The sequence below is a fragment of the Cricetulus griseus genome (genome assembly GCF_003668045.3).
Source record: "Cricetulus griseus strain 17A/GY chromosome 1 unlocalized genomic scaffold, alternate assembly CriGri-PICRH-1.0 chr1_1, whole genome shotgun sequence".
NCBI lineage: Eukaryota > Metazoa > Chordata > Mammalia > Rodentia > Cricetidae > Cricetulus > Cricetulus griseus.
The window spans coordinates 40,637,098-40,664,250 of NW_023276807.1; the positions used below are offsets into that span (position 1 = coordinate 40,637,098).

The 27,153-nt window shown below is 39.5% G+C and overlaps 1 protein-coding gene across 4 annotated transcripts; it reads right to left on the reverse strand.

The window, feature by feature from the left end:
- Pdlim3 (PDZ and LIM domain 3) lies at positions 1-26,809 on the reverse strand. Of its 4 annotated transcripts, XM_027391116.2 has the most exons (8): positions 26,717-26,809; positions 19,142-19,293; positions 17,916-18,000; positions 9,722-9,789; positions 4,927-5,190; positions 3,276-3,406; positions 1,349-1,460; positions 1-190 (listed from the first exon to the last, which is right to left on the reverse strand). In XM_027391116.2, the coding sequence occupies exons 1-8, from the start codon at positions 26,807-26,809 to the stop codon at positions 1-3; spliced, it is 1,095 nt and encodes a 364-aa protein (XP_027246917.1). The 4 variants fall into 4 exon arrangements, with proteins under 4 accessions (XP_027246917.1, XP_035309154.1, XP_027246918.1 ...); XM_035453263.1 differs by lacking the exon at positions 4,927-5,190; XM_027391117.2 differs by lacking the exons at positions 4,927-5,190; positions 9,722-9,789 and adding an exon at positions 10,146-10,333.
- Between the last annotated feature and the right edge of the window lie 344 nt (positions 26,810-27,153).

Sequence of the window (27,153 nt, forward strand, 5' to 3'; positions counted from 1 at the left end):
TTAAGCTTTGGGGTACAGAGTGACAGTGTCATAGCCTTCTGGGGGTCTCGTACGGGCTCTCGCGTGGGTCTCACAGTACAGCTCCCCCTCCACGAAGAAGTAGCCCTTCTGCTTGAGGTTGAGGTTACAGTCAGCACACACAAAGCACTCAGGGTGCCGGTATTTATCCCGGGCCTTGACAACAGCACCTCTGCAGGGAGAAGACACAGGTACAGAGACACAGGTGAAACCAGTCCAGAAAAGGAGGGATGCTGCCATAAGCTCAACAGTTTCATAGTGCACATCAGGCATTTGTATGACCCCCACCTCACCATCACCTTTCTCTCTGATACTGAGGTGTGCAGAGTCTTCAGAATCTCAAACGAATAACTTAGAGAACAGGAGGTTCCTGTCTCATGTCCTGTCCCCAGTTTCCTTCCAACTGAGAGCCATGATACATGCCGTTACTTTGAGCCATGCCATGGGCTGCACAGTTGGAAGTCCCCCGGCCGACTTTCTATCCCAGGTCTAGCATCTACTCTACTGAATAGAGATGGCACACCCGCTGGTGGCTCACTTTTAACCAAGGACACCACTAGTGTTTTGTTTATTTTTTAGGAGCAATAATTACTTTTGGTGATGCCATGAGTTGTATATTTTCAGAGGTACTGTTAAATTACCCCCTTTTCTTCCTACCCCTCCACCCTGTTCCCTCTGTTCTAAGCAGGACCCCCTCCCCTCACTGCTCTCCTGGATACTGGGAGAATTTTGTCTCTACTTGGTGCTGGGGGAACAGGATAAAGGGATGGGAGAAGTGGGCACATGAAACACATTTTAGATTATAGGACTTGCTTGAAAAATCTGAATTTAGCAAAGGTGACTGTTTACTCATGGAGTTTCTTGATGAAAGAAGCCAATTGTATTTTTTAAATTATATCGATGTTTGTATAATTAAAATAATTGGTCACACAGTGCATTTTTAATTCACAGCCCAATGGTCCTTGCATTTGTTTCTCTTCCACATAGAAAAGTAAGTATTCAAAGATTATATATTAGTGGAATTAACTTTTAAAATGGAAATTTCTGCAATTCTTGGATATTGTTTTCATATACACATTTGGGCAGAATCTTTTTCGAAAAAGTATTTCTGAAGGGACAGACTGCAGGCTCACATTCCATGCCAATTTAAGGTTATGACTAAGGCACCCTGGCCAAATATGCTAAGGCATTATAGATGTATTTTTAAGTCAATGAACAGGAATTTAACTTTTCCAAAATTGCCTTTTCTACATAAAGGTTTAAAAGTACAAGAAAGGGGAAACTGCCAACCATACTCAAAGTGAATTCCCGAGTTAAAAGTAAGACGTACACAATGCCACTCCCACACTTGTCACAGACCGGCATCCTCGGGGCACTGCCAGCTCCGCCGTGGACTTTAGTAACCGGAGCCCTCACACTTCTTGTTCCAGCAGGGCGATCATCTGAAAAACAAAGTGTTTCCATTTATGGTGGGGAACAGCTGGCTCCAGTTTGTACTTGGAGTCTATTTTAAAGTGAGCACTTTAATGTCTATTTTAAAGTGCGCACTTTAGCCCAAGGAATTCTTCAGCTGCATCTGCACCGTGGTTTCAAAGGGAGTAGGGCCCATTGGTGCAGTAGAGTTTTGGGTTTGAAACAGGCCCCTTTAAAATGAAATTACTTACAAAATCTGCTGCTGGGAACTGTTGCAAGATGCTCGAAGGAGCAGAGGGTACCTTTCATTTGATGTCGTTTGGGGGAAAAATGTTGTAAATTTACCATTCCAATGACTTTTGAGAATGGAGCTCACCTGCTACATGTCACTGTATATATATTTTGTCACCTTTTCACCACCTGCAGACAGAAACTGGGGAACGTGTAACTACCAAACAGGAACTGTTCTTCCCCTCCCTTTCAGCCCTAGAAACGTCTTCTCTACTTTCTGTCTATGAATTTGTCTGTTCTAGATGTCTCATATAAACAGAACCATCAAGAACTTTCCTTTTATGTCTGGTTTATTTTGCCTAGCAGAATGCTTTTCAAGGTTCATTATGTTCTTGCATCAGTCAGAATTGCACACCTTTTAAAGGTGGAATAACATTGAGTCCCAGGTATGTTGTCACATTTTGTTTATCCACTTGGGTCTCAATGGACATTTGATGGTTTCCACCCACTCAGTCCTTGTAAATAACTGGAATACCATTGCACAAATGTGTGTTTTCATTTCTGCTTTGAGATGTCTGTCCAGGCAGGGAATTTCTGGATCATTTCTTAATGAACTTTCTAAGGAGAAACTGCCCTGCTTTCCACAGTTGTTGCATCTTTTACATCCAAACTATGGATGTACACAGTTTGCTATTATTTCTAGAACTTCACCAACACTTAATTTCCATTTTTGTATCCCTTCCAATGAAGCATTTTTGCCTTTTTCATGACTCTAAAAGGGCAGTTTATGTCTTTTGGGGGACAAAAGGCATGGGTAGAAGTACAAACCTGAGGACAACAGAGGTGGGTGAGAGGTCAGCTCTCCTCCATACTGGTTGTGTGAACTCATCCAAGTCCACTTTTCTACCTCTGTTTCTCATTTGTCAGTTGGGGCAAATAGTACTTTCTCCCTTCCCGAGTTACTGTGAAAACTTAGTAATACTCTATGCAAGGTACTTTGCCCAGAGTGAGGAACACAGTAGGCTTCATTTCTTGCTTTTAAAAAATTTTTCAGTTTTTCAAGACAGGATTTCTCTGTGTAGCTCTGGCTGTCCTGGTGTTTGTATTGAGATAGTGTTTCACTGTGTACCCCTCCTGTCCTGAAACTCACTCTATAGACTAGGCTGGCCTCGAATTAAAAAAATCTGCCTGCCTCTGAGTCCCGAGTGCTGGGATTAAAGGTGTGCCTCACCATAGCCCAGTCATTTCATGCTTTTTTTTTTTTTTTTTTTTTTTTGCCTAGATATTGATAATACTCTTAAGGAGTTGGGAGGAACAGGCTGAGAAATCTTCTAGTATCTGTTGAAAACTAATTCTTATGATTAATAAGCTATGCTGGCCCTTGACTATAGAATTTGGTTTTGGTGCTTTTATTTAAATGAGTGGTCTCATTTCATGAATACTTGGATATGTCCTGAAAGTTCTTTCCCTAAATCTTTCAGACAAAGACTCACTTGAATAATGACTAAAACCAGACCAATAATGACTAAATCCATTCCCTGTTGCTTAATTCTTCTTCCACTGCCATCCGAGGGCCTTTACAAATATGTCAATAGATACTAGTAGAAGCTCACCAGGCCCGTCGTTCACCAGTTCCTGGAGCACCCTGAAGGAGCCGGACTGGCGGGGAGGAGTTGGTTCATCCCGATTGTCATGGAGCATGCGGTACACATCCGACTGAGGGGGTACTGAGGCTGTGGGTTCACTGAAACACAAATATAGCTGGTGATGCGTCATCGGGAGCCCATGAGGTGACATGACAACAAGTATCATCTACCGCTTACAGGAAGTGCCCGGCAGGGATTACTCTCAAGTGAATCTCCAGTTTAAGAAATAACGTGTGAATTCACATAGGCAATTTCTGTCTGGACATGGTAATTTAAAAACAAGACCTGTGTCTGATGGCCATTTAACTACAGATGTGAACAAAACTGTCTCCCTTTTGTTTACAGAAAAAAAGACATCAGACACAGTACAGGAGTGAGCTCATTTTGGTTATTCTCACTCATAGAAGTTTAAATATTCCTCCCTTTTGATATAAAACCAAGTTTCGTTTAACTTGTCAGTTGACGAAATTCACCTGACATTGTTTCAAGCCACACAGGGCAGTAGCTTCCATCAATGTTTGCTAAACTGACTATTCTATTTTTTATAGTCACATTAATAATCATGAAAGCAGTTTTACTTACTATGCTTTCAGTAAACATATTAATAACAAACAATAAAAAATGTTATATTACGGGCTGTAGAGATGGCTCAGTGGTTAGGAGCACTAGCTGCTCTTCCAAAGGACTGGGGTTCAATTCCCAGCATCCACATAACAGCTCACAACTATCTGTAACTCCAGTTCCAAGGGATCTGATGCCTTTACACCAATGCACATAAAATAAAGTTAAATAAATTATTAAAAATGTTATATTACTTGTTAGGCACTAAATACTCTGTTAGTTAACTGTACCACCTAGAAATTTATCTGCATATTTTATCACCTGCTATATTTTAAAATAATTATATATATATATATATATACATATATCTTTACGAAATGGCTTTCATATTAACTCACTGGAGACAACTCTGCGATATTGCTACATAGCATTTTCAAGTATCACAATAATTTATAGGAAGTGATTTTGAAATACTAAAAGAAGATATGGGATTTTATTCCATAATAATTTTTTTAATTGAAAAAGCTTGGTGGCAAAGGTACTTGGAGCAGACATTAATAACAAAGAAGAAACTAGTCAAAATCAAGACTGATGGGAATTGAATATCTTCACTAACAGCTTGAAGCACTTGCTTATAAAAACTTAATGAAATGCAAACATTTTAAGTGGCAAAACAATCCTTTCCACACACTCCTCTTAGAGGAAGAGAAAGGATCACCTCATAATAGCATTTGGACTCTTCCCTTCCGCCCCCACCCCCATCTTTTCACCTGAAAAAGATACAAGCCATTTCTCAGAATACTAAGTCAGGCATTTATAAAGTACAGTGAAACTTTCAAAGACACCCACTTGGTCTTCATGCAATTTCATTTTATTTATCACTATCCTATTATTTATGTAGATAGGATGTATCATCAGGCTTCAATGTTTGCAATAAGTTTTTTTTTTTTTCTTGGAAGCTTTTGTGTGGTTTTCTTTTCACCAAGACAATGTTAGAAGACACCATCAAAGCTGATGTTTAGTCAATAGGCCCACGGTTCAAAAAGACTCATATTACCTCATCGAGGGTGTCTCCCCTAGAGCTGTGGAAACCTGACCCTGAAGTGTTTCCATAATATTGTCATCTGAGTACAGCTGCATGGGTGTATTAAACTGAGCATGTACAATCTTCACGCCAGGAAGTTCCATTTCCAAAGGAATGTTAGGGGCCATCTTAGCAGCAACTTTCAAGTCACCTGGGCAGATCGTACTAACAGTACTGACAGAAGAGGGGGTGCTACGTCCACTGCCACAGTCAATACCGGAAGGAGTGCTGCAGCCACTGTGTTAATGACAAGGTTACACAGAGAGGACACAAGGGACCAGAAGAACACAGAAAACAAGTACAGATAGGTTAGAAGGAATTGGGGACAGAAGTGGTGACCACATCAGTCTAAACACTGGCTACCATGTTTCTAAAAGGGACGATGAAAAAAATAAACACTAAAAACACTTAAAATAAAACGTTGCAGGAGATACTGCATTTGTTGGCTTGATTCTGTCCAGTTAGAGTTAACATGTAGGAAAATTACATAGAGCAGGTAGAAAACAAATATCTATTCTCACTTAAAAAAACAGGCCAAATAATTTAGTTTTTGACAATATTACAGGTAAATGGTGGAGGAAGATTAGCTAGATATCCTTTTGTGTCTTTAAATTCTATAATTAGAGTATAAAGGATGGTATTTCACGAACAGTAGCACTATGTAGCATGAAGATTTAGGCTAAACATTCCAAAATTAGCATGCTTCAGTCAGAGTTAAGCCTTGACTGAATAGTAATTGGAAACATGGGTGAAGCTAAATAAAGATTATGTTTTTGAGCTATATTTATCAATGCTTTATTACTTCAATCTATTATTACTTATTTTGTTAAGAATATACTTTTAAAAAAGTGTTCTGTAACTTAGTACAGGAACTAGGAACAGTCAACAAATGCTTATCACCTTCCAATTGATGACTACAAGAACAAGTAGCTCGTCTTGGTTTATTTGGGTGCTACTATAGGCTAAAGTTTGTTTCCTTTGTACAGAGGTGTTTCATGCAAGATTTTGGACACACACATATTTCCATGCATATTTTTATTTCCTTTTAAGGACCAGTTATAAGGACTTCAGAAATATTACAGAGGTTGGTCATCCTAATCAAGACCTAAGGCGATTTGCTATCTTTATGAAATTGAACTGGCAACCAGCCACAACTGACATGCATTTGTTAATTAATTAATATTAATTAACTTGGTACTGGCCTCAGGCATGTAAGTAATCACTCCATCACTGAGTTACGTTGAGCTATTAATGTTATGTTGGCCTGTTAGTGTTGCTGTGAACCTGAGACACATACACGGAAGTGATGTGATTGTCTTAAAGTTAACAATCCCAGCCCGGAAGCATGGGGCCCCATCTCTGCATTTACTTTAAAGGGCTACTGTACTCAACTACAGCCTCACATGGACACCAAAACCCAAAAGGATGCTGGGCAGCAATTCTTTTTAAATTAATATTGCAGCTTGGTTAGTTTGGACAATACTGTTAATAAATAAGTCATTTTTTAGGGTCTTGTGTTGCACAATCCAACTTCCTACATTATCCCTTTCACTCCACCTAGTGAGAATTTGTTTAAAACCCAGCTGGGACATTAGTTAGGTCACATACCAAAATGCCATCTGGCCTTATTCACCATTTTTCTCTCCTTAGGCTTGACACCAGTTCCTAAAATTGACTTTAAATGCTAAAAGACAGGAAGAAAATCTTCTCTTGTAGAGCAGTTTGGCTGGGATTAAATGATTTGATCAGTATAATGAGGTTCATGGACTTGAAAAATGGGAGGTTAAATCTTGAGGGAACAACATATCAGACCCGTTCAGGAAAGATTTAGAACTTCCATGGCTTCCTGTACATTAGGCCGGATGCTAGATGCTGGGTACACTATCATCAACGTGAACTCACAGATATGCTTTATTTTGAGTTGTAATTAGCAATCTTTTACTGCCATGAGGGATTGTATATTGATGTATGTGTGCATATGGTTTTAATTTGTCAAAGATTGTGTCTTCTATTTCTCCTTCTGTTATCATTTGAATTGGGGTCATGTGACTAATAAATTAGGGGCCCATGTCTATTAAATGGAGGAAATGATGTAACACCAACAAGAGTGGTCTTTTATAAATGTCCAGGATAATGTTAAAAGAGTTTCTGTGCTGATTTAGATAAAATGGTTCTCAGGGACTCTAGGCACTGTGCAATATTCTCATGAGTCCAGGGACTCATTCTTAATGACCCGGAATGCAAATGCTAGTGTGATCTCTTTGAGGCTGTCTTACTACTGTGGCAGTGTCACCTGTAAAGGGGACAGTGACCTCAATGACTTCACAATCAGGTGGGCTCTTCTACAGACAAGGAACTTCCCCTGGGACTGTGTTCAGACTTCTGAGGAGGAAGGCTGATTTCTGGATGTAACTTGCTTAAAACTACCCATAAACATTTCACTTTTACATCCAGATCTATAAAAACATCTTGTGCATATTTTGAGTTATTGCTTTGGCTTTAAAATGTCATGTCTTTCAATATAAAAATGTGGGTGCTTTAAATGGCTTTGACTGTGATGGAGCAGTCACACGGAGCCAGAGCTAGTACCAGGCACATCGACATAAATCCCCTACACCTGCTTTACCTCAGATGAAACAGGTTGTACACAGGGCAGTGGTAGCTTGATTTGGAGCCCCTCAAAACTCTACCTTGATGAAAAAAATCACTAGGAGGCAGCAAAAAGTTCTGAGGCTAGAGCAAGTAGTGAGGGCACAGAGGGAGAAAGGAAGAATAGAGAGGCGTTTCCAATAGTCTTTAATATCTGTATACAGGTACCTGCTATTTATTTATTTATTTATTTATTTACCCATGTTTAAAAGATTCATTTCTTCAAAATTCTGTTGTATTAAGATGTATTTCTAAGTGACAAACTTGTGAACAGTTTGCCCTTATCACTACATTAAAGTTAAGATGAAAACATAGAAGAATGCCCCTCTGACTCTTTGAATTTTGTACAACCAAATGTGTCTTGGGTCTTTATTAAATATATTTAGCTATAAATTATTCAGTAATAAATGGCACTTAAAATTTGTTTTTTTCAAGACAGGGTTTCTCTGTAAGGCCCTGGCTGTTTCAGAACTCGCTCTGCAGACCAGGCTGGCCTTGAAATCATAGAGATCGATCCACTGGCCTCTGCCTCCCGAGTGCTGGGATTAAAAGCATGCACCACCATCGCCCTGTGTGTTTTTAACTTTAAATATGGTGTGTTATGTGAGTGAAGGTGGAGTGGTGTAGAGGTCATGTTGGGAGAAAGGGAAAAGATGGAGGAGGAGAAGGAACAGGGAGAAGGTAACACAGAGGACGGTGGAGAGGGAACAGTGGCTCCCGAGTCTTCGTGCCTCACAGGAAACGCTGAGTCCTCCAAGGATTTTATTCCTTTTTCCAATGCACACAGGATGAGCACAGGATGAGCACTGTGGTGTTGCAGGCTCATTTCTAGGTGTTGGGGATAAAGCATGGGGCCAGTCCGACAGAGTCACTTCATGTGGCATCCCAGCTTTCTTAGCATCTTTCTCCCATTCCCGTTTCTTTCTGTGTCTGGCATTATGAAAATTGTGTGGTTTATTTGGGGACAATCTTCTGGCCCTTGCTGTAGCTTACTGAAGGGCCTACACTTAAAAATCATTTTTATGTAAGGATTTACTAGCGATAGGAGTTACTATAGGGTCAGTCACATAATTATGAAATGTGCCAGTTAACATGTACTCAATAGTGATGAAAATTTCAATAAATTGGCATGTAAAGATATTTAATTAACCCTAATAAAGCAAACAATGTGAGGGCTAAATAAATCCTGCCCATGGAATGAGTTCACCTATGGGCTACTGGTTTGGGGTACCTGATACAAAGCATCCTGCAATGTTTCTAACCAGTTAGGATCCGCCTATTCTGATCAACAGCTTCCTTACATTAACTAACCAAAGGTCAGATCGATGGGTTTGAGGTTTCCCAAAGTTGCTATTTTGGTATTCCTTTCACCTGAAGTTCAAGTTCAATCTCTAGAGGAAGATTCTGGAAAAGACTTTGCAGCCATAATCACTTCTCTGATTGACAGATAAAGAATTTGGATCTTCTTCATTGCTATTATGTTTTTTATATAGTGTATTTCGTGAGAGTCAGCAATCCTCACAGTAACTGCTTTCTTTCTTTCGTCTTATATTGATTTTCACCAGAGAGAAAAGTTTCTGTCTCAAGGAGCCTTTCTTCCTTTGCAAGGATGCATAGGTCTGACCAGCTGTTCTTATACAAGGGCTAAAATGGTGGGTTCCAAGGTGCAAAGAGAAGCAGGCACTGAGGTGCGTCCAGAGTCTGTCAAACACATACAGCAATCCTGGCTCTCCCTTGCTACTACCTGGGGCTGGTTTCCTTTTTTTTTTTTTCTTCTGTAGGCTGGGCTTTCCTGACCTGGGTCAGGGTACATGTGCCTGCCTCAAAGGTCACTGTGTCCTGGAGGGGATCTGCAGAGCTTCTGGGGCACAGTTATAAATACACAGGGCTATCGCCTAAAGTTTCACAGCCCTACCATCTAGTCCGTATTTACCCTCAGTGATGGATGCTATCTGGCCACTGTGCGCTGCTAAGGGAGTTGTTTCCTTTTGCTTTTGAAATCAGCTTCACAATTTTGAAAAAGTCACTCCAGACATCTAGAAGTTACTTTTCCAGGAGATTAGTAAGAAATGATTAAAGCAACATGCATTTCAAACTTCACAATTTCAGAATTTATGACCTGGTTCGGCCTGGAATTATGAAAGGTTTGGGCCGAATATTGTGCTTGTGTTCAAAGTAGTTCACATCCTGTAAAAACAAAGGGTTAAAGAAAATCCCTCAGTGGTAGCTTGGACTTGGAGTGGGGGGTGGTAAAAGTTAATGCACGAGAGAACTGGAAAGGATGATTTACCGTCAAACATTGACATGACTAAGAAGGGTGATGACGGAACCAGAGATTTTTTTTTTAAACCTCGTAGCTACTTAATATTCAGGAACTGGCTGACCCGGCTCCAGAACAATTTGGACCAAGTTCTTCTCTTTAAAAACAAAAGTGTGATAGTACCTTCAAGAAAGTAAAGGAGGAACCGGCAAGAGCTAGACTTTGGGAAAGAAACCACGTCATGAAGAACACTGGCCAGAACTGAGAGAGCGGCAGTACTTACGTTTGAGGTGAACTGGGGATGAGACCCCGCAGCTGTCCATGTAGAGCATCTTGGATATTGCTAGTTGAATAGAGCCCAATTGGTGAGTTATAGGAAGCGCTCACTACCTGTCTTTTGTCATCAATGTTTGCTGCTGCAACGAAAGGCTGGGCCCTTCTGTTGTGCGCGGTACCAATGGGTTTGAATTCCTGTACATGGCAGACAAAATACACAGAGCCACAGAGCGCACAACACAGCTGTTAATGAACAAAACCCGCAGCAATGCTGTTGTTAATTAAGGCATCGTTGCCTGCTATAGGATTAGCAAAATGATTAGGAGAGGATTTCGGGCCCATCTTTCTACCACATCTCTGCAATGTACACATGCTACATTCATTTACCAAACGTTTGATGCAATGGACTGGGCCTCATTTGATATCTCAAAATTCAAGCATTGTCTGACCTCCATTTCTGGCTTCATCTACTTCTTTTATGAAACTCAAAAAACAGTGTGTTAGAAACGAGATTTTTTTTTTTTTAGCTTAGAAAGTAATTACCAGATTTAACACTCTCTCCAGCTGAGGTTTCATGTCTCTATGAATACCTTTTCACTTTTATGACACTGGTGACAGACCCAGGGTCCAGCACAACCCAGGCAAGCCCGCTCCCACCACATCTTAATGAATTTTCCCTCATTTTAAGTGAGAGGATAAAATTCAGCCGGCAAAAGAGTAGTTGTGAATAACTACAGTGAATCATTTAAACTGATCTAGGCACAAATTATTGTACTTTAAAAAGTATTTGCAACAAGGCCCAAACCATTAATTTGAGTGCAGCTATAATTTTTAATAAGCAATGAGAAGGAGAAGACTTTATGAAAGCAGGAACACCATACGCAGAATTCCTTTCTTTTATTGTGATAATTCCACATGTACATTTAAAGAACTCTTCAGGGTTGTCCCTTTCTTGGAGTCTTGGAGGATAAATGAAAGGAATCCAGAGATGTGATATATATATATATATATATATATATATATAATGTTATATATAATATATATGATACATATCATATATATCTCACATATGTGTGTATGTGTGTGCATGTGTAATTAAAAACAGATTTTTTTTAACTCTGTTGCCCAAGGAACAGGACCACACAGCAGCATCTCAAACCTTGAGTTTGAAACATGCCCAAATGACACAATCTAAGTGTAGGAATAAAGTTTTCTCATTTTGAATACACAGATAATTTTCAAAGCTGTTACTTTTTGTCTTAGAAGCACCAGAGGAAACTGGTAGGAATGCTGAAATACTCATGAGACTGTGCTCTGTACAATGATTCCATTTGGCAGAAGTAGCTACATCCATCTTTATAATTTTCATTCTTTTTCTGTGAATATGCCGTCAGCTGCACACAGATTTGAAATAATGCATAATAATTTGAAATGTTTCCATAAATAGGCCTATTGACCATGTTAAAAATAGGACAGTGCAAATGGGGCACAGCTTCAATTACTAACTCCTGAGTCGTTTCTCCATCTGCTCCCAAAGTCATGACACCCGAGAACCTGTGATGATATGAAGGACCGGGTCTTTGTCTCCTCAAGCTGGGTCACATGTGTTAACAATCTCCTGAAGCTCAAAAGGTTTAAGTTGGGTACAACGTAGCCTATGATTGTACAGCATTATTAGACCAATACCTTGTTCATATACCTTTTTTCCTCTACAAAAATAGCTCGATGCTGAGGCATTGGTTGGGTAACATTATTCTTGCTGCCACTCGGTGGAAAGAGTATTGAAACCACCAAACATAGTTTTAGAAATGTCCCAGCTTTGAGTCACATAAAACTGTGTGCAAACATTTACAGAGCTGTACCGTCGAGGGTGTTGTGCTGATTTTAAATTCGGATTGGCCCGGTTTTGTGATTACCATTTTGATTAACCATTATTCTGGCTTAAAAAAAAGTGTGCTGGAAATAATTGTGAGTAATGACCATACTCATGGCTTGAGCCTTTGTAGCTCTATTTGATAGGAAGAAGACAGAGGCTAATTGCCCAATTTAGCTTTGATGGACTATAAATCTTACATGCTAATTGTAGAGTAAGTCAGTCAGGATAAAACAAGCCAGTCAAGCTTTGTGGAACCTCATTAATTTTTTTTTTTCAGAATGAAGTGTGAGATGTCTTAAAAACTTTGGTGAAATATGATATTTACAATATTAAATTAACATACTATGATTGCTTGATGGGGGAAAGTATCTGCCTTCAGTTTTTATTTAGTAAGTCTTTAAATAATGAATAAGCATGGTGATTGTTCTACAAATGGACCAGCTTGTCTGAAGGCATTTGTGCATTCAGAATCCCCAGTCGGACTTCCAAATGGCAGTACACACGTTAGCCAGCTCCAAGCTTTCCCTTTGTGACTTTTAGTTTTGGTTTCTCTTTGTCTCCTTGTTTTTCTCTCTCTTTCTTACATTAGAAATGTGTAATTGGTTAAAAGAAAAATCCCCTTACTTTGCACTCACATCATAAAAGGAGGTCTTTCTAACTCTGGCTTAAAACATCCTTGTTTAGGCTTTGTGAAACATTAGTTTCTGGGCTTCTAAAGTCATTCCCCAAAGCACAATGAAGTGTATACACCAAAGTTAAACAAGAAATTTAACGATGGTACAGGGAGGCAGCATTCTGTCCAAGTCTTACATCATTGTTGATAGTCAAACAGAATCAAAAGACAAAGCCAAATTAGAGTTCTGCTAGTCCACTTTAGTTCCTTTTTTCTCTTTTCTTGAAAAAGCACATGCAACACAAAGTTTTTATATAGCAATATCTCTACCCTGTGTTTGTGTTTATTATACACAGAGGACACCATCAAGCAATTCTTACCTTCACAAAAACTAGTCATTCAAATTAATTCTCAATTTTAAAATAAGGTTTTTAAGTGTTAGGGGCTTATGTTAAGGAATGATATGTCGAAGGAGTAAAATGTTAAAACAGCTGGGGTAAAAGTTATGCATCTGATGGAATGCCACTGATAACAGAAAAATGGGGCTCTTGGCAGTAGCCTCCCATGTCCTAGAAATGACCTAGACAAGGACAATAGTCGAAGTCAGCTCACCTTCAATTTCTTATTTGATGATGTTGGGTGTAGATGAAGTGTCAAGGTCATTACCATCTTCATCTGAAGCAGTGTGTGTGTGACTCACACACTTCATTTCTCTCACTTACCACCATTCTCTACATCTTTCATATGAAAACCACCGGGAGGCAAGAAACCAATGATGGGAATCGAGCAAACATTTGATCAAGTCAAAGTGAGGCAATGGATCTGTATCTTTGCGCCTGGAATGTATGAAGCTATCTGCTCCTGCCCACCCTTCAAATTGAAAGCAAAGTCACTCTGAAACCATCGTTTTCCTCTGGTGATGGACTTCAAGTGCTTCTACTTGCCATTAGAGGAGCGCCAGGGGAAATGTTTATGAGAGCTTGCTTTGTACAGCTCCTTCTAGTTGCCAAAACATTGGAGATTGAAGTTAGTTTTAGGAAAACAAACTGTGGCTGAACATGTCAGTACCTTTTTAATAGGAGGACACAGTTCTTCACAAAGACCTAGGCATGTTCTTCCTGCTTAGACAGAGTCATTTTTTTTTTTTTGTTTCTAAAAAGCATCTCTTTTTGCTATGAGAGGTACATCATATCTTTGTGTTACCCAGCTGATATTAAGCAGAATGAAAGTAACAGTTTGCTTGGGAAAGAAAGCTTTGAAGAAGGACTAACAACATGCCCATCTAGAGCAATGCCTTGTTTAGAAATATGCTGGAGCCTTCCTACAGACTGCCAGCCTCATGGGGAATGAATTCATTCAGTTGCTGGAAACTGATCTGAACAACTTCTAAGGTCCTGTGGAAGCCTGAGACTCAAATCTGAGTCTATACACACAAAACTTCGCTATATTTAGTGACAGCACTGAAAGATTTTTAAAAAATCTAGCCATTACAATTTTATATCAATTATTATAATTGTATAAGAAAGTTTCCAAAGTCTAAATTTACATGGAGAAACACTATGTGTCTCAACATGCTATTTCTTGGCCCTGGTCTTAAATAATGGTACATAGTGTTTCACTTTCAGTAAGTAGATAATATGTTTTAAATAGGAAAGACTATTTTATATCATACCAAAAGTTACAATACTTAGTGTAACAATTTGGGTTGAGAAACAAGACCTGAACTTTTCTATTGTTTGTTGGCATTTTTCCATTCACCTAGTAGCCTAGGTGAATAGTAGCCTTGAGGAATAGTAGCCCTGATGCCATTTGTTTCCCCAACTGACACACCTCTGCTTTCCAGAAAGTTGCTTTATTTATATAGCCTCATTAAGGGGGAGAAAGTAAATCTTTTTTGTAAGGCAGTGTATTACTTAAAAAAAAAAATCAGTTTTTTTCCCCTCCATATTCAAAGGCCACAAATGTATAATCTGTTGGGAGAAAGTCTCTATGTTGTAACCAGGACTTTCAGATGGCAAAGCTACATTGAAATTAAGCTGTCTTACAGACCAAATGCCTGTGTCATGTGAACTAGTCATGTTGCAATCTGACTAAAGAGCGGCATAAGGGGAAACCCTTTGATGATTACAAGAGTTGAACTTGTTCTTATCTCTGAGTCCTTCAAAGGCTGGCTTCTTGGAGAGAGAGCCAGTAAGGACTAGGCATGACTCAAATGAATGGAATTTTAAAAGACATCATCGGAATGCCTGCTACAGTTGTTAACCTAATCATCACATTTTTCACTTAAAAAAGGAAGAAATTCATTTTCTTTCATTTACTTTTCTCTATTTGAAGAATTATAAAAAAAAGTATATTCTAACCCTTAAGTTCAGGATATCTGGGCTAATAAAATGATTAACAAGAGGCCAGAATATTTAAAATTAGAATTAAGCTTTAGAAGCTAATTCTTGGAAAAGTGATAGTCATAAATTAATGCATACAGATTTGCAAGAGAGATCTCTTTTCTCACTCCAGGTCAGGAATTATCATCGACCCTGAATCTGAAGAGATGGTAGCAAAACACAGGCTCCCATCATGGCTTAAGTATATCTTGGTTTAATAAATCTTTACAGGGGTAGGAGTGAAAACTGTGGTTAAGTGTCATCCAAGGTTTGGCCCATTGCTTGAACCTGTTTAGTTCCCCAGATCTTACATCTCATATTGGTGAGGGAGAGTTTTAAAAACAAGGATACATTTGGAATAGGAAAGTACTTTGCAAAATGGTACATGTAATACAGTGATTGATGTGTACTGTGAGTGGACAAAGAAATGGGGGAATTTCATCCAGAGTGTTCTAACAACTCTGTGTTTGGACAGTCAACAGATGTATGCAGAAGGGCCACACAGGTCTCCTTTTCACTTCTGTTGCCTCTAAATAACAAACTGATGTGTATGGGAAGTAAGCAGGCATCTGCATTACTGCCAAGGGCTGTGCATACACAACAGTCATGTATCTAGAATATTGTGTTTCATCCGGTCTCTCCTTGTATCAGATTAAGTGCCGATTGAGGTATTGCCAGTTAGCAACATACAGGACCCTACCATGCCAGGGCGAGCCACTAATGTCTTTTAGATCTTTTCGCTATGTTTACAGGCTGAACATCTCTAATCTAAACCCGGAAATTCAAACTGCTCCAATAAGAGAAACATTTTGAGCAATGATAAATGGAAAATTCCATGTCTGGTCTCATGCAATGGGTCCCAACTAAATGGGAGGGCTCATTACTCTGAGCCTATGTGTCAAGATGTAAAAGAGGCAAAAATGAATTTTGTGTTTAGACTGAGTCAATTGGGTAAAGTATCTCACTGTGTATATACACAAATGTTTCAAATTAACCTAAGGCATCTGGTCCTAAGCAGTTTTATATGGAATAGTCAATCTATATTATCCTCTCCCATCCTTTTCATTGTTTGCTCAGTTACTGTGAAGAATGGAAGTTTTCTCTGACCTAAATATGCCACTCACCTTCCAAGATCACAGAGAATTTAACAGTTGGAGGCAGTAGCTGCTCTGAGAACTGGTCCTAGGGACTATTCCTGGTCATTTCTAGGAAATGCAGTTTATCCTCCATCCCTCTCAAGCATTAGTCTCCAATATACTGGGTGTTTGCTGCTGGCTACGCCTGGGGAAGTCTCAGTGAGGAGAACAAGAAACATGGCTCCTGTCTTGAGAATATCCTGTATCCTGCTTGCTTTCTTTGGGGCCCTTTTTCTCTTCTTTGGGCTCATAAGTTTTAGGCACAGATTCTCTTCCCTTTTAGTCAAAAGCTAGGTGAAGAATCTTACAACACTTCCTTCTAAAGAATACAAGCTGTGTTCCCTTTTCTGTATGGGCTGGGGAAGGAACTGTATTTTAACTGAAATGAAACTTTGAAGGAGCTCGATTTGTAATGATCTTTGATATAGCCATGAGGAAGGGACTCCTTGTCACACAGTGGTGCATACTGTCAAGAAAGTTGGGGAGGCTTCTGATCACACCTTGGGGACTGAAGGGAGAAAACACTTAAGTGTAAACATTTCCACTCATTTGGCTAGCTTGGGGCCTTTGCCTATATTGTTTTATTTAAATGTTTGAGTAGCCTATGAGACACTTGTACTTATGTTGGGATATCTCTATTTAATGAAGAGATAATAGACGTTTACTGGGGCAAATAGAAAGCATGGAGCTGATGAACCTGCCAAGGGGAAGAGTGCTGATGCATGAGTTATAAATATGTTCTCAGACAGTCTTCATTAGGTCTATAGAAAACTGCACACTAGCAATAGCTATCATCTTACTAGGAGAGCTTGTTTCAAAGATGATAATAAACACGTGTCTTTGCATCTCTAAGCCTTGGCAACTTCTAAGTAGAGGTTCTAAAGCCCTGTTCTTAATTAGATTTTCCCAGTGTATTATAACTGATGTTTGATTCAATTTCAGTTGGTGAGGGCAGTTCTGAAAGTGGCCTTAGCTAGATAAGCCTTGGGTGATTAGATTAACGTGGTTCAGGAGACAGGGTTGCTTCAGGGGAAAAATCCTTTATCTCTCATAAGCCAGCCACACGAGCAGCGTATCTCTGTGATAACAAAATTCAATTTTTTTTTAGGTAAGGTAAATTTAATCGTAGAATGTCAGAACTGAGAATTAAAGAAGGGTGTCAAAATAAGACCTAGGCAAAGACCTTACAGAATTGAAGACTGCAACACCTATTAGATTAGAGCCACCTGTTTCATTCAAATGGCCCAGCCTGGTTTGTATGTTTGTTTTATTTAAACAATTTAAAGTTATTAGATTACATCATGGCCATTTATTCAGCAGAAGTCTATCACAAGAACTGAACAGAAAGAAGAAAAAAAGAAAAAGAAAAGTGGACTCCATGCATATTTAGTCAAATCATGAATGAGAATTCATGTTTTCCCCCATTTTGTGTGACCTGGCTGGCCTGGAACTTCCAGTCTGTTCCAGACTGGCACTAGCCTTGTAGCCATCCTGTCTCTGTCTCTCAAGTTCTGGGACTGCAGACATATACCAACATGCCCAGCAGAGGATATACTTGACTTTTAAAGGGATATTTGCCTAGGTACTCTCTCTGGTTTTCCCTGGATTTAAGAAAACATGAATCATATAAGTTAACCTCAGAGAATAGAGTCCAACTGAGGCTTAGCAGGTGACTTGTGCTGATTCTTAGGGTTGTCACTTCTTTCCCCAGGAAGCTTCCCCACCCTTGAATGAAAGTGCCATGTGATGGCATTTCCTTTTAACTTCGTACCTGTGGTTCAGCTTCTAAGTTGATTTTGAAAGGATGTGTTTTTCCATCTTCTGACACCTGTGGAGACCATAAGCGGGTTTCTGCCCTACAAATAAAACAGTTTGCAAACTCTAAATTCAAATGGCACTCCTTTTAAAAATATACATTATTTCCCACTCCATTTGCAAAAACTTCTAGCAACCTTCACTAATTTAACTAAAAGAATTTAGTTTTTTCTTATTCTGTATATACCCATTCTGTTAGTCTTGTATTTTTAGTGTCTTTTGGAGGACTTGAGAATACATTAAGTGCCTGGTGTGGCTTCTGGAGAAAATATGTCTCCAGTGTGTGTAGGAACAACAGTAGAGGGACACACCACAGATACCAAGTGGCAACATCCATGGATCTCTTTTCTATTCTGTCTTACTAAAGCCACCACAGGAGCCAGGGAGAGATTGGCCACACCGCTGTGTGACTGCATCAAGTAGCCATGGTTTGTCCAGCTCTTATGCTTCTGTGGTTCCGAAGCATAGGCACAGATAGAAAAGAATCTATTTTATTACATGAAGGTTATCAATGGCTAATGGAGTGAGTCTTCTATGCCATTGGACATGATTGTGGGTACAAAAGCAACATGATAATCACATGAGAACAACCACTATAGCCAATTATTATATCATTATTTTCAGCTTCATATCAAGGCTCTCATAACAAGAAGTTGGGTTCCAATTTCAACTTTGGGAGACAGGCTAAAAATATCTGTATATTTTCTATATGCACATATATTCCACATGCCTTGTCCCTTGGGATGAATCTGTACAAAATAGGTTACAACATAAAGGATATTAACAACCAGACTTAACATGGCCACATTGGGGAAAATCAAGAGATTTTCAATCCTATTCCATCCCACAGAGCTGTGGTCCAGCTGTTCATTCTGCTTTGTGTTCTCATGGCTATAATTATTTCCATAGTCAAGTCACTGGGCTTCCATATAAAGAAGCCATTCCTTTATACCATTTTAATTTTGACATTTCAGAGAATTTTTTGAAAATTGGTTCATCCATACATGCTAGATTGACCAATTTCAGTGAATATAAGAACAAAGTGGCTGATACATTAGAAAAATAACGATCAATATTCTAGGTCTCTGGCATTTCTCACAAGAAGATGAGATCATTTAGAGCTCTGGTTCAGGTTCTTCTGAAAATCAGATCAGGTTCTGACCCCATTAGCCAAAGGCGCACCTGTCAATCTTGAGACATAGTTGATACCCTGCTGCTTTAATCCTGTCCTGTGCATCAGCATGGGTCATGGACTCCGTACCAAAGCCATCAATAGCCAGGATGACATCTCCAGGACACAGGTTGGCAGCTGCCGCCTTGCTTCCTGGGGTGATCTGGAAGATATATCAAGACACCATTTAAAATCCAATATCCAACAGTGTCTTGAGTTTCAGACTTAACATTTGTATGTTATCCTGGCAAACTTTTCAGTGTTTCACATGTTGCAAAATCTTAAACCTAATTTTAAAAGTACTTTCAGTTGATCAGTTGTGTTGGTGCTATTTTATTATGTTACTTTTGTTTCATACTAGCCATATTTTAAGATTCATTCTATCTCTTGTTATCTTCTAAATATTTTCTATAAATACATCTGTGAATATTTTCTTTGTTGAAAACCAATACATTTTTTTTTTGTTAGCCAGAACTTTCTATTTGGAGATAGAATTTTCTAAATTTTGGTGACTTTGGTACTTGAATTCAAACTACTTTAGCAACTTGATATGTTTTCATTTTAACATTATCATGAGGGGGGTAGCATGTATTGGATATTTATATTCCCCAAATTCATATGATGAATTTCTTTCAGAGTGATGACTTTTGGGGGAGAAGCCCTTGGGAGGGTCAGCAGTCTAGAACCATCATGACTGAAATGAGCGCCTTTGCAAACAGACCTCGGAAATAGCTTTGCTGTTTCTCTACCTTTTCTGTAGGAACACAAGAAGTTGGTTATGTGAAATCTGGAAGAGAGCCCTTGCAAGGACCCAATGATGTTAGTACCCTAACTTCAGATTTCTAGCTTTTAGAATTGTAAGAAATGATTTTTGTTGTTCAAAAGCCACAAAGTTTTAACAGTCTATTTCCTGGTGTTTATATTTAATAGATGGAAAACTAAAGAATGAGTGCAAAGGTCATTTAAGTCAGGGCTTATGAGTCAAAGGCTAGTACCCCCAAATTATGTATATGTGTGTATATATGTGATCTCTTTCTGTCTGTCTCTGTATATGTGTATGTGTGTGCATATGCTAATGTGTGCTCTGGGTACAGAGGAGGGCATCAGGTGTCTTCCTTATTTACTTTGAGACTGGATCTCCTCCTGAACCCATAACTTGCCATTTTCCTGCTAGGCTGTCTGGGTAAGAAGGCCTAGTGACTGTCTTGTGTCCACCACTCCACAGTGATTGGGTTACAGGTCCAGCTGTGATTGAATTTTTCTTGGATGCTGGAGATCTGAACTCAGATCTTCATGCTTGTACAGCAAGTGCTCTTCCTACTGCAGAGCCACCACCCCAGCCCAGTTTACATTTATTGTAAGCTTACCATTATTATGTTTGGAGACTGGCAATTGTAAATCAGAATTACCCAGGAATATTATTTTAAACTTCAAATTGCTCTAGGAATAAACTCTGTGGTTCCTCATATGTTACTCTAGGGTTAGTAGTCAATTTGCTATTTTCTATTTGCTTGTTCTAGAGAGATTCAAATCCATTTAAATAAGTAAAATTACAAAAATAGTATGTTCTCACATGCCCTGGTCTCCAGTGCTGTCACTAGATTGTTTATTGTTCTTGCTTGGTTTCTGGGTCATGAAGATTTTCTAGTGGGAACAGTTGATAAAGCTTGCTGAAGACAACTGGACTTAGTACATCTTAGTCCTTGGAGGCTATTTTATATCTACTTTTCATTTAGAAGTTCTCCTAACCATTTAATATTCTTTCAGTATAGAATGTCAAGGGCAGTACTTTCTATTTTTAAGCTTCTGAGGTCAGAATGCTTCATTTGGTTTAAGATATTAAATGAGGCTTAGCGTGCTTGTTTATAAAGCCCTCTTACATTTAATAATACAGTTGAACAGACTCAAGTGTAGAACACCAAATCCCGATCTGGAAGTGGTTAACTTTTTTTGTTTTGTTTTGTTTTAGCTTTGGTTATTAGGAATGGAAAAATGTGTATATATGTGTGTCTACATGTATCTGTGCTTGCAAGATGTGCTGTTGGGTAGGTTAAATGTCTATACTCATTTAAGCAGATATCAGAACTTAAATGTTGAACAAGTAATAAATAATGACTTCATGCATTGAACAGACATTAGATATCAAAGTTGAATATTTTAGAAAACAGTAAAATTTATTAACAGTAAACACTAAATTAACAATTTCATCTTATCTTTATATAAAATGCTGCATTTTAAAACTGTTTTCAATTGTTTTTAGCAATGCTCTATGATAGGCTGAGCAGAGAGGGCCGCTTCATTTCTGTAAGAAAGAGATCTGTCTAAGTAATCCAGGGCTTCCCCCTGAGCTAAGAGCAGCTACAGGACCATGTCATCAGGCATTTCAGAAGCTGGCTTGGTGAGCTTCGTGGTCATCTGAAAGGACAGCCTCAATGGAGAAATTGCCCAGTTTAAATCAACCCATGGACATGTATGTAGGGGATTGTCTTGATTGTTGATTGATGTAGGAAGGTCCAGTCATTGTCAGCAGGGATATCCATTGGCAGGTGGTCCTGAACTGAGTCGGAAAACGAGCTAAGTACAAGCTGTCCATCTAGCAAGCAGCTTCCTCCATACTTCCTGCTGTATATCTTGGCTGTGAAATGAGTTCATAATGCTATGTGAAATAGGAAGAAGGCTTGCCTTGGTTCCCTCTCGCTTCCTGCAGTGGTAGACTGTGATCTGGAATTGTTACGCTGAGATCTGCCCACCCACCCCCGTATTGCTTTTGGTCAGAGTGTTTTATCACAGCAACAGAAACAAAACCAGAACAGAAGCCAACGAGGGAATGTGGATGGTGATGGCAAGAACCCTCTTCTGACTTTGTTCTCAACATGGCAATTACTGTTTTTAGTCCTCCACAGGACTGGGCAGAAAATGGATGTAGAAGGAGGAGACATCCAAGGCCTTTGTTGTTTGTAGTTTTCTAGTTCTATAAGGTGGAAGATTAGAATGAATAGTGACTAAAATGACTGCTAACAACTTGGTTTTTGTAAGGTAAACCATTTACTGAGGTATAAGAATCCATTGTCCATGATTAATATATATTATTGCTTTATTTAAATGTTCTATCATTATATTACTATATTGTATCTTTATAGTGTGCTTACAGCTTTTTATTACTATGCTTTCTCCAGTTGGGAGAACAGAGAGGTGAAATGAAGCATAGGGTTTTATTTTTCAGTTCTTTCCTTTCCCCAAGGCAGGGTTTTCTCTGTGTAGCCCTTGCCTGTCCTGGAACTCACCCTGTAGACCAGGCTGGCCTCAAACTTAGAGATTCACCTGCCTCTGCCTCCCAAGTGCTGGGAGGAAATGACATATAAGCCTCAGATATACACCCATTTTATGGCATGTGAACAACTTGAGTTTGTGCTGACTTCCATGTAGGAATATTACAAATATCAACCATTTGTGACTTATCTGTGAGAGTAAATCTACTTCTCACCCCCAGTAGCAACCAAATTTAGACAGTTTCTATTCAAGTGTTATTTCCATCACAAATGTGTTCGAATATAAGGGCTGATCCACCTTGGTCTGGCTTTGGATACATGTACAATAAGGCAGAACTGTGTTTCCTAGTAAACTTTTAGGAGTTTCCTACTTTCCACCTTCTATGTATGTAGAATTGGCTATGCATACAATTAAAGTCAGCTGCATTATGGGAAGGGACATGCACAGCAGGAAAAATGAATATATGTCTTAACCTATCAATCAACATAGAGAACTATCCAAACGATACCTCTCTTGGGAACCAACTCCTTCTTCTAAATCTCATAAAAGAGGCCCAGAACAATGATTGGGGGGGTCCCTTGAGTAGTCTCACTCATATGTCTCACTGTCAGTTTTGACAATGTCTCCCTCTCTAATCTGTACATAGAATTATGTTATCTTGCTACTTTTGCAAGTCCATGTGAGCCCCTATTTTCAATTCTTTGGATAAGAGACCAAGAAGTTGGGAGTCCTGGCCCAGACCCTATCCACCAGTAGCCTTCCTACAAGCTCTGGTTGGAGCCCCATCATCTCCTAGGGAGCACTGCTATTTGGAAGCTCCTTGATGCAGGGTGAGGTTACATCCCAATCTACTGTAACTTCTTTATGCAATTGAAAACACCTTAAATGAACAAACATTTAATATATCAAGCCTACTGAACAGCCTAATGTAGAGCCTAATGTAGTACAATACACTGTAGAAGCTCACTGTTGCTCTCCTGGTCATGTGGTTGACTCTAGTGTGCCACTATCCAGCATCAAGACACACTGTCAGTTGTTAGCCCAGGCACAGATGCCAAAACTCTAAGTATAGTCTGAACTGAAGGTGTGTCACTTTCATACCATTGTAAAGTAGCAGTGTCATGAATTGAGGACCCTCTATAGTCTGCATTTATACACAGCAGGGCAGGAAGTGTACATACAACCTAGCTTATAGGAGGACAGAAACTGACTTAAATGGCTCATGAAAATACCTCTCATGTATGGAAAGACCGTCTTGTGGCAGTAAGTATGACTTTTGGCATTTCAGTCTTTTGTGTCTTTAAGAATTTAACCAAACAGACAGTTACCTTTATTGTAAAGTTAATATTTTGAGAGCACGATTTACCTATTTATGGTGATACAGTTATGTAAAGGGCGAGCAAGTCAGTCATTCATATTATGGTTACATTTATTTTATAGCATATATGATGTATCAGATAGCACTATGTATTGAACAGTTTCCAGTATAAAAGGTTCCTGCCCTCAAGGATCAAGTGATGGAGTTGGGTGTGCTTAAGTATCTGTGGTATAGGTGCGATAATAATAGAGGATGAAAAGAAACCTATGATCATGCAATAAGTGAATAACCACAACTAGAGGAGAGCTGGGGGGGGGAGTTTTGAATAGGTTTTCATAGGCAGAGAGGACCATGGGGTGGGGGTAGAGAAAAGAATTCTGGGAGAAAGTGATGTGGATCTGAAGCTCAGCCATGCTAGGGAGGTCACAAGCAGCCTGTGGCATCACTGTCCATGTATGGAGTGAGAGGAGGAAAGGGAGAGGGAAGGAAGTCGCAACAGATAGGAAACAGCCATGCTGAAGAACACATCTTCTGTTCTCTGTAAACTAGTGATGTCACCGAAAGATGTTTAAGGGGAGGATGAAAGGCTCCTTGTAATTTTCAAAGATGGATTGTAAGAATATGCGGGGTGAACTGGAGAAGGCAGGCAAGTTTCTAGGCAGGAAGTTATGAGATCTTGAATAAAGATAGCAGCCAGAAGAACAGAAGGTGGATCTTGCAGGAGAAGAGACGGGACCACTGACATATTAGATGTCATAAGGGACAGTGAAGTGCATTTTTCTCATGTGTAGACTTAGCACAGGCACTGGAGCTGGGTGGCCCTGGTCCTCCACTTGTGATCATTGGTGGCCTGAAGACCTCCTTGAAGCCTCATTTCTCTAATCTGTGAAAGGGGGCCCTTTTCTTTTTGCTCTTCTAGGGATGTTGTGAACTTGAAATGAGTTAACAAAATAAGAGTTTTAGAAGAATGTGTACTAAGCAAAAAATGTAACAGTATACACGGTGTTAGCCAATACCTTCTAGAATAATGTCAAAGTTACAAAATAGAACGATTCCACTACGTAGTAACAGCAGTTATTTTTGACTAATTTCTTCTTGCTTTTTATCCAAATGATTTCTCATGTCTCTGTAATTTCAGTGGACATATTCTTAATAAGTTTCAATGAAGGCATAAAAGCATAAAAGTGGGCAAGCATTCATTCAGTAAGTATTCCTGATATTCATGGCTTTAGAGACAATTGGGGTAGAACAGTTCAGTGTTATCTGTGCCCTAGAAGTAAAAATAATTGAAAAGGCATACTTCAAATAAATAATGTCTGGTCTACTATTGAATCAAGTGTCTAGAGTTGTGGCACAGATTAGATATGAGTTAGAAATCCAAGACAGAAAGGCTCTTCAAATAAAGTTGTCATTACATCAAATCCATTCACCAATAGCCTTCATAGTCCAAAAGCAGATGTAAGACTGCTTTAAGATAACATTGCTTTTAGTGTCAACAATCCCAAATTTCAAGCACATGATTCATTAGACAGACATGTTACAGACTAATTGTAGAATAATTCTTTTGTAAGTTTCTTCAAGGGTCTTTATGACAAAATTTATTCTTTAGGATATAATTTAAATATGACTTATTCTTTGTTAGGATTCAAGAACTCCTGTTAGTTAATATGAGCAAGTGAAACAGAATAAACTAAGCATATTTCTTAGGAGAAACAGTGGAAACTGTTTTCTTTGGTAAATCTATAAAAGGAATTGCTTGGCCCAGACCACGGAAGTATTTGCTGCTTAATTTACTTAAGAGCATTTCTGGGGGTATGTTTTCATGTCTCATATAAAAACACATGTCAGATGTGTTTATATATTTTTGGAAAATGTAAAACAAATCTTCAAATGACCCATTGCATGCATCCCTATGATACATGCTCTGAGATTTTAAACATGCAGAGTGCTTCCCAAATGATATTGACATACATATGCTGCATTATTCAAAAATCTGTGACTGGTCAGATTATAAAGCATACATTGGTAAAATACAGTATGAGCAGTAAGAGAAGTATAACATTTAGAAAATAAAATCACAGTATTTGGAAAGTTTATGCCTTTATGTTTAAAATGGCTTGCATGTGGTAACTGAAATGATTGCTTTCAAACAAACTGAGAAACTAGCAACTAGACTAAATAATGCCTTACAGTTATTTTAGAAATCAGTTGAAGAAAAGGAACCCCAGGCTTATTTTCACACCCCCCTTCTTTTTGGGTTCTGCTTTAGATAACATGGGGCAAGGCAGTTCACTTTGCTACTGAAGTCTTATTTTCAGTTATTAGCCTAAGTGTTGTTCTCTGTCAGGTAAATTATCGCACAGGTTTTCTTTGTAGTTTGAATTATAGGTAATGATCCCTCAGCCAAGTTCCCAGCTTTGGAAAATATTTACTCAAAATGCCTGGAAACGGAGGAATACACATTAGTAATATTTTCCCTGTCTGGGCTGATATGAGTGGTTCCAACTTGGCCAATCCATACTATGCCCTGCGAACAGCACCCTGCTGAAGTTCTCATCCAGGCAAGAAAATTGCTCAGTTGCAAGTTTATCAAATACCTGAGAGTTCTTTGTATCTCTTTCTCTCTCCTGCATCTATTTGATACGAAAAGAAGTGGTGTGGGGAGATCCCAAAGCACTCCCAGCTCTAGTACCCTCTGAGCCCAGGAACTTGGCACTGTCAGTTGCCCTCTCCTGGAAATGTGGCTGGGGGACCAAGAAAAAGGTATGCAGTGTGTGTGTGAGCTGACTTGATTAAATCTCAACACTGCTTCGCATCATTTCAGCTTGTTGCTGAAGTCCAACTGGGAGCCAGAAGCTCACCTCCCCCGCCCTCCACCACCCCTGCACTATCCTGCCTTCCTCCCGGGCTTCTTGACTATTCTCTAGTAACAGGGCCACTTGTAGCGTCCCGGGAAGCCAGGTGACCTGTAGCAAAAATTAGAACGGAAAAGACCTACCCTGGTGATGACCAAAGGCTGGTTGAAGTCTATGCCTCCTGAGAGTCTGAAGCCCCAGGGCGCAGGGCCCGGGAGGACCACATTCTGGGGCATGATGCCGTCCTCCGAGTGGGTCCAACGATGGGTGCACACTGTGTGTCCCGGAACCGGACAATCCACTTAGTTCCCCAGGCTGTGACCTAGCTGGGAAAGCTGTCGGGGAGTTTTATCCCTGCTGCGGTGTGACGTCACTGGCCTCCCCTCCTCCCCGCCCCCTCCCACCAAGGAGAGCTCCAACTTTGGAAGTGAGAGACAGCGCCTGGCCAGAGGAGCTTCTAGCTGGGTGCAGTCGTCCAGAACTCTCCCCGCCCAAAGAGGCTTCAGGTTTCAGCTTCCATCATTCCCTTAAGTAACACCTGTCCTGCTACTCGCTCAGCAGTGCACTTTACTGGGAAGTT

What these genes read in the sequence shown, in the direction of transcription:
- Pdlim3 (XM_027391116.2), bottom strand. Translation starts at nt 26,809, where the DNA reads ATGCCCCAGAATGTGGTCCTCCCGGGCCCTGCGCCCTGGGGCTTCAGA. An exon ending in CTATGTCTCAAGATTGACAG is followed by an intron (nt 18,001 to 19,141) that starts GTGCGCCTTTGG and finishes TTTTATTTGTAG; the next exon opens with GGCAGAAACCCGCTTATGGT. An exon ending in GGGGAGACACCCTCGATGAG is followed by an intron (nt 3,407 to 4,926) that starts GTAATATGAGTC and finishes TTTGTGTTTCAG; the next exon opens with TGAACCCACAGCCTCAGTAC.